We start from the raw sequence: 13,706 nt of genomic DNA on the forward strand, positions 1-13,706 counted from the left end.
GAATACATTGTATCACGAATCTATGAGATTGCGGCAGAAATGTTTGACGTAGAAAAATAACAGTGTAAAAGAAAACCGGTAAAACACATCAGAACTTCATATATTATCAAAGAAGATTCCAAAAAACATATTACCATTCTGCTAAGTCTTCTTACCATTATCTGATACAGATATACTACAAACAAACCCGTTTCTAGATATCCATTTAATTTGGTGCTTTTTATTTTCACAACTTACATTTCTCTAACATTGTCGTCCTAATTCTGGTTTCTTGATTTCTCTTCCATAACTATTGAATTTGTTCGTAAAATAAATCGGTTTAAAGTATATAAATGGATCGAGAGTTCTGCTATATAAGGATTTATGTATACATGTATACCTACAATTGATGACCCAATGTGACCTGCCAAAACACGAATAGTCAATTGTAAGCTATGTACATTTTGTAAGCAACAGGAAGAGACGGTTGAACATATATTTTTTATTGTCCTATTGCGTACAATTTATTGGAACGTTTTAATTTTAAAAATAGAAAAAATTATATTGATTTCACTTTAGACAAAAGACATTTTTTCCTTGGCTATAGAGAAAATTTATTGAACTTTTTGACAAAAATTATAATTATATTTATATATTTAAACTGAATGACAACTTTAATAATCTAACTTTATAGATCTGAAGTATAAGATAAAGATCTAGACATCCCTATCTGAGTATATAGCTAAGAATAATAACACATTGAACAAATTCAACAATTTTTGGGCTCCTATTGATGGTATTTTTAGACGATATGATTTGTGTTCGTCTATGTATTTTATATAACAATATATTTTAATAACAAGCAAAAGAAATAAGCGTGTACAGAGAAAATTATTTTGCGCCTTATTTTAGTTTTATGATTTAAAATACAAAATGTACCAATCATATATATGGCAAATTTCGTGTTTCAAGGAGTAACATCTCATCGGCAGCATAAAAATTAAACATATAGGAAGATCTCAATCCAAAAATCATTGTATACAAAAAGTATTCAAAACCAAAACTATCAAAATAGGAAGACAAATTCTTCACTGACAGATTCTACCAAGTGCGATACAAGTAACGTGTTTTAGGTATTTTGAAATTTGTAATACTGCAAATTTTGAAAAATATGACGAATAAATCTTATCATAATTCGGGGCCAGACAAGTCTGGCTATTGGACTGGTGAATACCATGTCTGGTCTTTGTTACTGGATTACATTCTTTTCATTTCCGCTGGAATCTTGGTTCCCTTGATTACTCTTGAATGTACTTTTAAACTGTTTTTATAACAATCACTTTACCTTTACAAAACGAAATCCATATTTTGTCAGAATTCGAGCACGAAACTGATAATGGTTGAACAAAGTCACGTGTATCCGTTTTTAACATTCGTTCTAATATTCCATCAATTTGTAATATATGAATTGCATTATTGGCACAGTCAGATATAATGACATTTCCATGTTTGTTTATACATATATCTCTTGGATCAAAGTCTTTGTCTGATATTGTCCCGATATATCCACCTTTAGGATTTCCAGTTTTGTCGAAGACGAAGACTTGTCCTTTACCTTCCAGTAAGAGACGATCAATCACCCATAAGTCTAAATTGATATTTTCTGCACATCTATAGGGGAAATTGAAGAACTTTTTGTTACACTGGGATTCAATTTCACACATCCTTTGACCATCAGGCGACAATTTGGCAACCATGGTTCTGCCATTTAAACCAGGTATAAACGATTCCTTGTCTGCTAAACAAATCCACACTGCATCCCCAGCTTGTGTGGAACATATCCCAAAAGGATGAAATGGATGCACATGAAATTTGTGCTCCATCTCACCATTCTCCCGTAATATTTTAATACTGCAGCTTTCAGTATCGGTTACCCAAGCGTTCTTTAACTTAGTGACACTTATTTTATCAATTTTTCTCCTTTTGTCGTTTTGTTTTTCTTGTAGAATACTTCCATTTTGGGAAACCTTACAGATCGACCCACCGCTGCAGATACTATGAATCCACGCACTCTCCTCATCAAACACTGTTAATGATATATGTTTATGCTTCCATCGAAATTGTCCTAACAACTCAAATGTATCACTCTCAGTCTTTGACCAATCAGAGTCCATTTCAAGACCATCATTGAAAGTCCCAAGAAGCTTCCGTAATGCGTTTTTGTTAGGAGGTTGTTGGGGTGAAATGAATTCTGAAACTTCTATTTGATGAGATAAATGGCGTAGTTGTTCTATGTTGTCATACGATTCTTTTATTTCTAATTCTAAACGGCTACCAACTCGCACTGTTTCTGTCTCGGATTGGAAATTCTTTAATTTTTCACATAAATCCCGTGAGTATCCAATTTTATATAAAGTTGTGTTACATTCGTCGATCATGTTTTTTAAAATTCTGTCAACCATCTTGTGTCTGTTTTCACATTCAGTCTGTAAGATTGGTTCTATTGTTTGTGTTAGATAAGTAATAACCTCCTGTATACGTTGATGAACGACGCGTTTATTTTTCTTTAAAGCCTCTGAATTTTTCCGTAACACAGATTCAAGATTCCAAATCTTTTCATTCCAACCTGTATGCATGTCTTTCAGCTTCTGTTGAAATTCTGGAATATTACCCTTCAGCTCAGAACTTTTTTGTGTTATTGTTAAATAAGAGTGGTCCACATGATTTGGTAAGCAGAGATCATGGCATATTAGTTGTCCACAACAATAGTATGATGAACGCATTCCTTTGTGTTCCTTACATTTTACAGTTCCGAATCGATGAGCTTTTAGTCCATCCATTTCCTCTTTCGTATTTCGTAAATGTATTGCTTAAAACCAGTCACCAATATAACAGGTATACTCACAAAAAAACACAAAATAAACACATAAGTGTGAATACTTATAAGTAAAATTGCGTTTTTAAAGATAATCTTACACAAGAACGATTGATAAATATAGTTTGTAATAGATAGTTACGTACCTTTACTAGGTATGTTATCAAATTGATGATTTATTTACCTGGTTTAAATTCCAGTACATATATACCTCCATTCAAGGTTATCGAAACTTGAATTGGAAAAAAAGATTACCAATAATTTGACATGGTTTTAAAAAAACAATTTAACAAAATATCAATAACGCTGGAATTGTCTTGAAGATACGGTAGTAGAACACTTAGTGGATTTACCGATAATTCAAGATATCGAAAAAGTGCAAATGTCTTGCCATAATGTTATAGAATATCATTATCCCTACCGTATGACAAATGTATTGTATATAAAATCAGTACAGACTCGACTGGTACATTGGGGACTTAGCCACGTTGTAAACGTTGCAGCTCAATTTTAGTGTCCTTCTGTGAACCATTGCCTACTAAACATGAATTGATTATTTTCTTTGTAACTATTTAAGCATTTTCGCAGTCATAATAGCTTACATTTATATCTTATGAAGGTTGTTAGTGCATGAAACAACGCGATGCCAATTTTGCATGTCCGTCAAGTATAATTTATATATATAGCTTTGCTATTTAGACCAGTATAGTTGAAGATAGTTACTATTTAATGAACATGCAGAAGAATAAAAGCAGATATTTCGTTTAGTTTTCCATGGGTCTTGGAAAGTCAATAGAAAAACGGCGATGTTTAAAACATCGTTTCTAATCTACAAGTTTAGAAATTCAAATTGCTATAGTTCACTTTACCAAGAAATATCTAAAAATATGTTTCTTTTAAAATGTCATATATAGAAGAAAACTGAAATAGAAAGTTTGTTTTAGAGTAATCAAGAGAACCAAGAATCTAGCGGAAATCAAAGAATTTAAGAGAGTAATTAAGCGAACCAAGATTCGAGTGGAAATCAAAAGAATGTAAACCAGGTACCAAGACCAGATATGAGAAACCCACACACACAAAAAAGAACATAAAATAACCAAAATAATACATACCAAGTTACGAAAGTAAATGAACACCTCAGACTATAATAAAAACTTGGAGCATAGACCAGGTGCAGTGGTAGGGTAAGCGTCCTCTGCTTTTCTAGGAACACCCGCCGAGTTGCTCATAAAAAGTCAAGTCCGGGGTAGACGAAGAAGACAATACGTCTAGCGCGGTATAAAAAGTCTGAGTAGTAAGCTCTGTCAACGTTTGATTTGTGATATGAAAACTTCATAGGCAGATGAAAGGAAAGTTGATAATACGTCAAGATGTGATGCTGAGGCAAGTGTGGACACAATATTAGTTTTTGACATACTAAATCATAGGGACTTACAATTCATTATGGACACAAACCATGGTTTGGACACTACATTTAAAATTTGAAATTTAAATAAAACTGTTCAAAATCAGATCAAAAATAAAAAAGAGATATCTGAAATCTGATTGATAAACGCAGGCAAAAGTTTTCATAAGAAATCCATTAAAAAAAGATTTTTCGAAATCGGACCAAATATAAAAGAGTAGATTTATTAGAGGTGTGGCCCCTTTGACCCCTTGTAACCAAAAATAAACAGTGCAAAACACATTAAATCTGCTGTTACGTGGATTACAATTAAACACAATGAAAAAACATATCAAGATCGGAAGAAAAATAAATATTCTACATGGGTTTAGATAAAACACCTATTAACACTATTTGGCTCTTATTTTAAAACTGTAGAGGCCACAAACTCTAAATTAAATAGGACATTTCGTTTAGTGGTAAGTAAAATCTTATTAAAATTTCAAATGGTGAACCACAACTAAACTTATCGCACGAAAACCAAGTGACAATGATGACAACGATGACACGGACGTTGTGCTGTATCTTATTTGATACATTTTTATTAAATTTTACTAATTAAGTTTAATTTCAAAAAATGCTTCACACATTATTTCAATTTTGTGCTATATGTTATTATCGAATTTTGTCTTCCGGGTTTTAGTATTTTCATTCGATTATTTACATTTCCTGTTGACATCCACGTGAAATTTTTTGTAGCACTTTGTGCTTTTTTAGCCATAATGGGGCACAGTGTAAGTAATCATTTGTTTCTTTATCATATTTGAGTAATGTTTTATCCATTCAACAAGCCCCACCCTTCAAAGTCAAGATAAAGTAGTTTTTCAAAACTTTGAAATTGTCAGAATCAAGGTTGACCGAAAAGTTGGTACGCATTTCCGATCTTGGACCCTTTTGTCCATGATGGTAAAATTATAAGAAATTATTTTTGAGAAATTTTGAGGTTTATTCTTTATGATAAATTGTGGAAATATATTTGCAAGTGTGTCATGATATTTGGTAGAGTTTATACCACATAATTCATATAATTATTGATTTTTTATGACATGTTTGTTTAACCTTTATTTGAGTGAAACTTCCTTCACTTTTACATGTATATGTACATATAGATATTTTATGCATTTTTCACCTCGTAAAATAGAGTAGAGTGTTATCCTTATCTGACCATTACAGGGCTACTTTGCTGCTCATAATTAAACAATCCAAAGTTTGTATGGAATTTCATGACTGCTTACACATACATGTATGTCCAATTACATATAACTGCGACTTCATTTACTGTAACAAGTCTCATATGTGTTCACCAAATTAATAGGTTATCTCGACTAGCATAGATTAGATAAGCTTCTTTGTACAGTGGATATGGAATATTTGCCTACCGAAACCAATCAAAACATGGAATACACACACATTCACTTTGACATGTTTTTATGATTATAATATTGTACATGTATGTTTTATTGTGCTTATGTGCATTTTTCTAATGTTTATAGAGCTTTTGTCATTCATACATGTCACATGGCCTAGATTACATGAGTTTTTTCTCTTTTCTTTTGTAGCTTTTCACCACATACACATACAATTTGAGTACAATAAACTATTCAACAATTGTATTGGTTAGCTATCTGCAAATACATATACATTCAACCGAATACACATGTTAAAGGCAGAACAGTGAAAAGACTCTGATAATCAAAGATGGCAGACACAGAGCATCGACAAAGTGTACCTACAGAAAAGGGCAAAGATTTTCAGAAAGCTTTATTAGACGGTCATGAAAAGAAGATCAAATCATCATGTTTTATGTTAAAAGACACTCTTTCAAAACTAGAGCAATTACCGGCTTCACTTAAAGCACTACAAACTGAAGAATCAAATTTAAACACAGTGTTCCAGAGATTTGAGAAAATTTCAAATGAATATTTGGACTTTTTATCTCGTTGTCCATTAGAAAATGCACAAGATTATACAGAACAATACTGGCCAATATTTCAAGAGTTGAAATCTAAAGTGTGTAAATTAGTGGACAGAATCCAGTTAGCTAAGGATAATTGCGATACAGAATCCAGCAAAAGTAGACAAACTCATAGATCTATTAAAACTGATAATTCGAATGCGAGCCAATTGGCCTTACAGACACAGGCAAAGGTCGAATCAGAAAAAGTGAAATTAAAATTTCTAGAAAAAGAACTCACATTGAAAAAGGAAAAATTTGACAAGGAATGTGAAATTAAAGTGCTAGAACAATTAAAGACAGTAGCCGCGGCAGAGGCAGAGGCGAGTGTGATCAATGAGAGACCTAGTCAAGCAGATAAAAATGAGTTTGAAACGGAATTGCCAAAGGAAACGATAACTCCTTTCGAAAAGACGCTTAACTTCTTAAGAGACATTTCGTATACGAAAGCTGAAAACGACAACAAACTTTCTGCTGAAGCACCTGTCTTTTATCCCACATCAACACCTCATGTTGAACAGCAAGCGAGACACATGTCAACCTTGCCTCACACCTTCGATCGTGGTAACCAGAATGTTGTAGATCCTTCAAACTATTTGTTAAAGAAAAATCTCTTACTAGAAAGTATGCAGAGACAGTTGTTCGACGACAAACCTGAACAATACCTTGTTTGGAAAGCTCAATTTTTGAGAATGACTACTGAAATTGATTGTTCACCACTTGAAGAAATAACACTTCTATCCAGCTGTATAAATCGAAATGCTAATGCGTACCGATTAGTCATGAGTGCTCGTGCCTCATGCGCAGACCAGCCAGAGAACTGTTTAGACCTGATTTGGTCTAGATTAGACAAACGTTTTGGGTCTCCAGAATTGATAGAATCGGTATTGAAATCGAGGATCATGAAATTACCAGATTCATTAGACTATCAAAGGTTATATGAATTGTCGGACTTGTTGGTCGAGATCCAGGCAGTCAAAGTGTTGCCAGCGTATAGCAGCATTTTTGCTTACTTGGACTCTTCATTAGGGTTGAAACAAATCATACAAAAGCTTCCTAGACATATCCAAGATAAGTGGATAAATCGAGTAGTAAATTACAAGAAACAGCACGGTGTTTTATATCCGCCGTTTGAGGAATTCGTTGACTTTATTGGCGAAATTAGTTCGATACGTAACGACCCAGGACTCAATTTCGGTTCGTCGAAGGAAAGCACAAATTTCCGAGGAAAGACTCAGTTATCGAACAACATGAAACTTAAACAAGTTGCAAGTCTCAAAACAGAAGTTGTCATGAAAGCGGGAAATGATAAACTGTTGTGCATAATACATCCAGGTTCGAAACATACAATCAATCAGTGTAACGCCTTCAGAGGTAAAAGTTTTCATGATCGGAGAGAAATTCTAAAGTCTAAGAACGTTTGTTACAGATGTTGTGAAACCACTTCTCACTTTGCGAAGAAATGTGAGGCGAAGATACAATGTAATGTTTGTAAAAGCGATAGACACTGTACAGCTCTACATATTTCTCAGGAGTCAACGAAACCGAAACAAGACCTTCCTAGTGCGCAAATTCATGGCGAGGAGGTAACTGGTACCGTCTTAGTAAAAGCAAAATGTACAGAAGTCTGCGGAAAGTTTCGTGGTAAATCATGTGCTCGTATCGTCCCAGTGCGTGTATACAAGAACGGTCAAAGTGACAATTTTGTTGATTGTTTCGCAATGCTCGATGATCAGAGCAATAAGTCTCTCGGTAAAGGTGCGTTATTTGACAGTCTTGGAATACACTCTAACTCAGTACAGTACACCATGCAATCTTGCTCAGGAACGTGTGTAACGAATGGTCGTTTAGCTGATGAACTAGTCGTAGAAGGATCAGATAATGTTCAAGTTCACTTACCTCCAGTTCTGGAATGTGACAATCTGCCTGAAAACGAAACCGAGATACCTACCTCAAATGTCGCTCAACACTTTCCTCACATGCAGGATATCGCGCAATACTTACCTGACTCAAGTACAAACAAGGAAATTCTATTACTGATAGGTCGTGACTTACCTAAAGCTCATCATGTTATTGATCAGAGGATCGGGTCACCTGAATTACCGTTTGCGCAACGATCGCCTCTTGGTTGGACGATCATTGGCGACGTATGCTTATCTGGGAAACATGTTTCTTCTACCAAAGTTTACAAAACTTTCATCAGTAAGAGTGGTCTCATTAGCACTTTGGAACCGTGTCAGCAAGTCGTAAACATATCGGATGGTGATTTGAGTAAAAGGAAGACGAGAGTTACTCACCTTGACATATTCGAGACTAGGAATGATGATAACACTCCAGGTTTATCTACAGACGATAGACAATTCCTTGAAGTCATGGACAAGGAATTTCACATAGGAACTGAGGGCAAATGGACTGCACCTTTGCCATTCCGTGCAAACAAGGAACCTATACCTGATAACTTCGACTTGGCGTTGAATCGTGCTCGTTCACTGGATTATTCCCTGAGGAAAAATGTTAAGAAAAAGGAACATTTTATGACCTTTATGGAACAAATCTTCGATCGTAACCATGCAGAGTTGGCACCAGAAATTCCACCAGATAAAGAGCGGTGGTACTTACCGCTTTTCGGTGTTTATCACCCACATAAGTTAGACAGAATACGCGGGGTATTCGACTCGTCTGCTACGTACCAAGGCATCTCACTTAACTCTCAACTTCTACAAGGGCCAGATCTTATAAATAGTCTCGTGGGCATACTCATCAGGTTTAGAAAAGAAATGATCGCCATAGTCGCAGATATTGAACAAATGTTCCATTCGTTCTTGGTCAACGAGCAAGATCGTGATTACCTCAGGTTTTTGTGGCACAAAGACAACATATTTGACAATCCGTTGGTACCTTATAGAATGAGGGCACATGTATTTGGCAACAGCCCCTCTCCGTCAATCGCAATGTATGGTCTTAGACGCATAGGCAGCTTAGCAGAGGAGACACATGGAAGCGATGTTAAGGACTTTATTATCAACCATTTTTATGTTGATGATGGACTGGTGTCTTGTTCAACAGCTGACGAAGCTATCGACTTAGTTTCTAGGACACAGGATGCAATGAAAGTACATGGACAATTAAGACTCCATAAATTTGCCTCAAATAGTGGAGAAGTAATGAGCTCATTCAAATCAGAAGACATCGCTAAAGGCTTGGTAAATCTTGACTTTGAAAAGGACACTCTCACTCAGCGTAGTCTAGGACTATTGTGGGATTTAGGCTCAGATACCTTTAAGATCAGTATATCGACAGACAAAAAACCTGCAACTCGTCGAGGCATTCTGTCTGTAGTGAATAGTCTCTTTGACCCTCTTGGGTTCATATCACCTGTCACCATTAGTGGAAAGATAATCTTGAGGAAAATAGTAGCAATTACGGTTGATTGGGACGAACCGTTAACCGAAGATCAACTTCAAGAGTGGTACAAATGGAAGGAAAACTTACATTATCTTGAATCGCTTCAAATTCCAAGAGTAATAGTTCCTTACCTTAGTGAAACTGTAAGTCGAGAGTTACTTACTTATTGTGATGCGTCAGAACTTGCAATTTCTGCTGTTTCATACTTACATGTTACTTATCGGAACAACTCAACCAAAGTTGGATTCGTATTAGGAAAATCCAAAGTCACACCCCGCAGTGGACACACGATACCAAGATTAGAGCTGTGTGCAGCTGTGCTCGCTATAGAGGTTAGTCAGATAGCTATCGATCAATTACAACTCGAACTCGACCAGGTTAAATTCTTCAGTGATAGTCGTGTGGTCTTGGGGTACATAAACAACAATCAGAGACGATTTTTCGTTTACGTCGGAAACCGTGTTGCACACATCAGAAAGCTCAGTGATCCGTCTCAGTGGTTTTATGTTCGTAGTGAGGAAAATCCAGCAGATGTTGGAACAAGAGGGATCAACCCAATTGACATGCAACATAGTACTTGGTTATGTGGACCGAAGTTGGTAAATTCTGATCAGGACACTCACCGCCTGATTAATCCGGACGAGGATTCTGAGATTCGTTGTAACAAAGTAGACATCAAGGCGGATGTAACAGATCCAGTTCAAGGTTTTAATGATGACTTGTATTCTAGATTTTCTGACTGGGATAGACTTGTAAGATCATTAGTGACGATTCGTAAATTCATACAGAAACACAAAGATGAGCACTCTGGTAAATGCAATGACATTGATTTGATTCGCAGTACTGAATGTGTTATAATCATGGACGTTCAAAGGAAGTTCTTTTCTACTGAGATCGAGAATCTTAAACTCTCAAAACCAATTGATAAAAACAGCAAAATCTATCAGTTGGACCCGTATTTGAACAAGGATGGACTTTTGTGCGTAGGAGGTCGACTAAGGAAAGCAAGTGGTTTAGAAGGTCAACTCAAACATCCGATCATTCTTCCTGGAAAACATCCAACAACTACATTGATTGTCCGTAAATTCCACATTGAAGTCAAACATCAAGGACGTCACACGACAGAGGGTCGAGTCAGATCAGCTGGATATTGGATTTTAGGCGGGAAGAAACTTGTTTCGTCAATTATCTTCAAATGTGTCACATGTCGTAAGTTAAGGTCAGAACCGAGTAGTCAGAAAATGTCTGATCTCCCAGAAGAAAGGTTAAGTTATGGGGAGCCACCGTTCTCATACGTAGGTGTGGATATCTTTGGACCTTTCGAAGTAGTAACCCGACGCACACGTGGAGGATCGGCCAATAGTAAGAGATGGGGTGCTTTGTTTACATGCTTAACGACTAGAGCGACACACATAGAGGTAGTCGAGGAAATGACTACATCGTCATTTGTCAACGCACTCAGAAGGTTTACATCTATCCGAGGCAGTGTTAAGGTCATTCGTTCTGATAAAGGAACTAACTTTGTGGGTACGGTAAACGAGCTGAGATTGAATTGCATCAACGTTGATGACACTCACATGCGCAAGTATTTGAACACACAAGGAACGACTTGGATTTTCAATTCTCCCCATTCTTCCCACATGGGAGGAGTGTGGGAAAGAATGATAGCTATTACACGTCGAATATTTGAGTCTATGATGTTGGAATATGGATCACGTAATCTAAGTCATGAGGTTCTTACTACCTTCTTCGCAGAAGCTTCAGCTATAATGAACTCTAGACCACTCATCCCGATATCAACAGATCCAGAAAATCCATGCGTTTTATCTCCTTCAATGATACTTACTCAGAAATCACCAGTTCTACCAAGCGTTGTCGATGGAATGGATAATTCTGCAGATGTAGATTATGATATGAAAGTCGATCGTGTTTCATTGTTTCGTAAACAGTGGGAACGTGTTAAGCATCTTTCTGCAATCTTTTGGAAGCGATGGAAAGTGGAATACATAAATACTCTTCAGAAGCGTCGTAAGTGGAATTTAGAAGTAGAAAACATAAAATTAGGAGATGTAGTTCTAGTGCGCGACAAAGAATTATCTAGATCAGCTTGGCCTATGGGTCTCATTGTGAAATCAATTCCTAGTGATGATGGATTAGTTCGCAAAGTCGTAGTTCGTGTAGTCGTCAATGGAGAAGCAAAGACATACACACGTCCAATTCATGAAGTCATTCTTTTGTTGCCAGAATAATTACATTGTCAATCTATTGTTAATGCCATTTGTCATGTTATATGCCTTTTGACGGTTTATACATTCAAGTTTTGTATTTGTACTTTGAACTATAAGGGTATCAAGTTCAATTTTTGAATTTATTTTTCTTTATCATTTTTTCTTTAAAGAAAAACTCATTTTGAGACCAAATTATGGTTATATAGCCTAACTTTTAAATTCACTGTGAATATTGTTATTTTGAAAAGAGTGATATTTTTAATATCAGGCGAGGAGTGTGCTGTATCTTATTTGATACATTTTTATTAAATTTTACTAATTAAGTTTAATTTCAAAAAATGCTTCACACATTATTTCAATTTTGTGCTATATGTTATTATCGAATTTTGTCTTCCGGGTTTTAGTATTTTCATTCGATTATTTACATTTCCTGTTGACATCCACGTGAAATTTTTTGTAGCACTTTGTGCTTTTTTAGCCATAATGGGGCACAGTGTAAGTAATCATTTGTTTCTTTATCATATTTGAGTAATGTTTTATCCATTCAACAAGCCCCACCCTTCAAAGTCAAGATAAAGTAGTTTTTCAAAACTTTGAAATTGTCAGAATCAAGGTTGACCGAAAAGTTGGTACGCATTTCCGATCTTGGACCCTTTTGTCCATGATGGTAAAATTATAAGAAATTATTTTTGAGAAATTTTGAGGTTTATTCTTTATGATAAATTGTGGAAATATATTTGCAAGTGTGTCATGATATTTGGTAGAGTTTATACCACATAATTCATATAATTATTGATTTTTTATGACATGTTTGTTTAACCTTTATTTGAGTGAAACTTCCTTCACTTTTACATGTATATGTACATATAGATATTTTATGCATTTTTCACCTCGTAAAATAGAGTAGAGTGTTATCCTTATCTGACCATTACAGGGCTACTTTGCTGCTCATAATTAAACAATCCAAAGTTTGTATGGAATTTCATGACTGCTTACACATACATGTATGTCCAATTACATATAACTGCGACTTCATTTACTGTAACAAGTCTCATATGTGTTCACCAAATTAATAGGTTATCTCGACTAGCATAGATTAGATAAGCTTCTTTGTACAGTGGATATGGAATATTTGCCTACCGAAACCAATCAAAACATGGAATACACACACATTCACTTTGACATGTTTTTATGATTATAATATTGTACATGTATGTTTTATTGTGCTTATGTGCATTTTTCTAATGTTTATAGAGCTTTTGTCATTCATACATGTCACATGGCCTAGATTACATGAGTTTTTTCTCTTTTCTTTTGTAGCTTTTCACCACATACACATACAATTTGAGTACAATAAACTATTCAACAATTGTATTGGTTAGCTATCTGCAAATACATATACATTCAACCGAATACACATGTTAAAGGCAGAACAGACGTACCAATATACCACAGCAAATTATAACTCTTCTTCGGACTGAAAGAAGTTATTTCTCTTCTTAATTTATGCAGTCGATAAAAAGGGTAAATTTGGAGATTAGCATCTCATATTTATTGCTGATCTCAACACATTCCGTTAGGAAATATCTTTGTCATTATGCAGTAATGTGAACATTTTCCTTTTGTTACGTTTTTTGAACAGTTCTGCAGCAGATAACAACACGACAACCCCCTCTTTTTGTTCGAAGAATATTGGTATTGTAGTTCTCTGTACAAGTGTACCTTCGGGGCGGTGTTCAAAAAAAGCTTTAGTTCCACTCTTTGTCATTATTAGTGACATATTCACACCAGCATTCAAACACTAAGAAAATTCACAAACTT

General features: G+C 35.3%; 2 protein-coding genes across 4 annotated transcripts; one reads left to right on the top strand and one right to left on the bottom strand.

The window, feature by feature from the left end:
• Positions 1–466: 466 nt before the first annotated feature.
• On the bottom strand, positions 467–2,996 carry LOC148615220 (uncharacterized). The gene has a single exon (XM_088589932.1). It carries the CDS (start codon positions 2,817–2,819, stop codon positions 1,296–1,298), a length of 1,524 nt encoding a protein of 507 aa, XP_088446058.1. The 5' UTR covers positions 2,820–2,996; the 3' UTR covers positions 467–1,295.
• A 1,823-nt stretch (positions 2,997–4,819) lies between these two features.
• On the top strand, positions 4,820–13,259 carry LOC148615221 (uncharacterized). Of its 3 annotated transcripts, XR_015923848.1 has the most exons (3): positions 4,820–5,032; positions 5,858–12,380; positions 13,206–13,259. XR_015923848.1 is itself a non-coding variant. In XM_088589933.1 (2 exons), exon 2 carries the CDS (start codon positions 5,997–5,999, stop codon positions 11,904–11,906), a length of 5,910 nt encoding a protein of 1,969 aa, XP_088446059.1. In that variant the 5' UTR covers positions 4,820–5,032; positions 5,858–5,996; the 3' UTR covers positions 11,907–13,259. The 3 variants fall into 3 exon arrangements, 1 of the variants encoding a protein (XP_088446059.1); XR_015923849.1 differs by having other exon boundaries at positions 4,820–12,380; XM_088589933.1 differs by having other exon boundaries at positions 5,858–13,259.
• The last annotated feature ends 447 nt before the right edge of the window (positions 13,260–13,706 follow it).

Source organism: Perna viridis, chromosome 6 (assembly GCF_037379345.1).
Source record: "Perna viridis isolate PV_CMFRI_1.1 ecotype Kerala chromosome 6, ASM3737934v1, whole genome shotgun sequence".
Classification (NCBI taxonomy): Eukaryota; Metazoa; Mollusca; class Bivalvia; order Mytilida; family Mytilidae; genus Perna; species Perna viridis.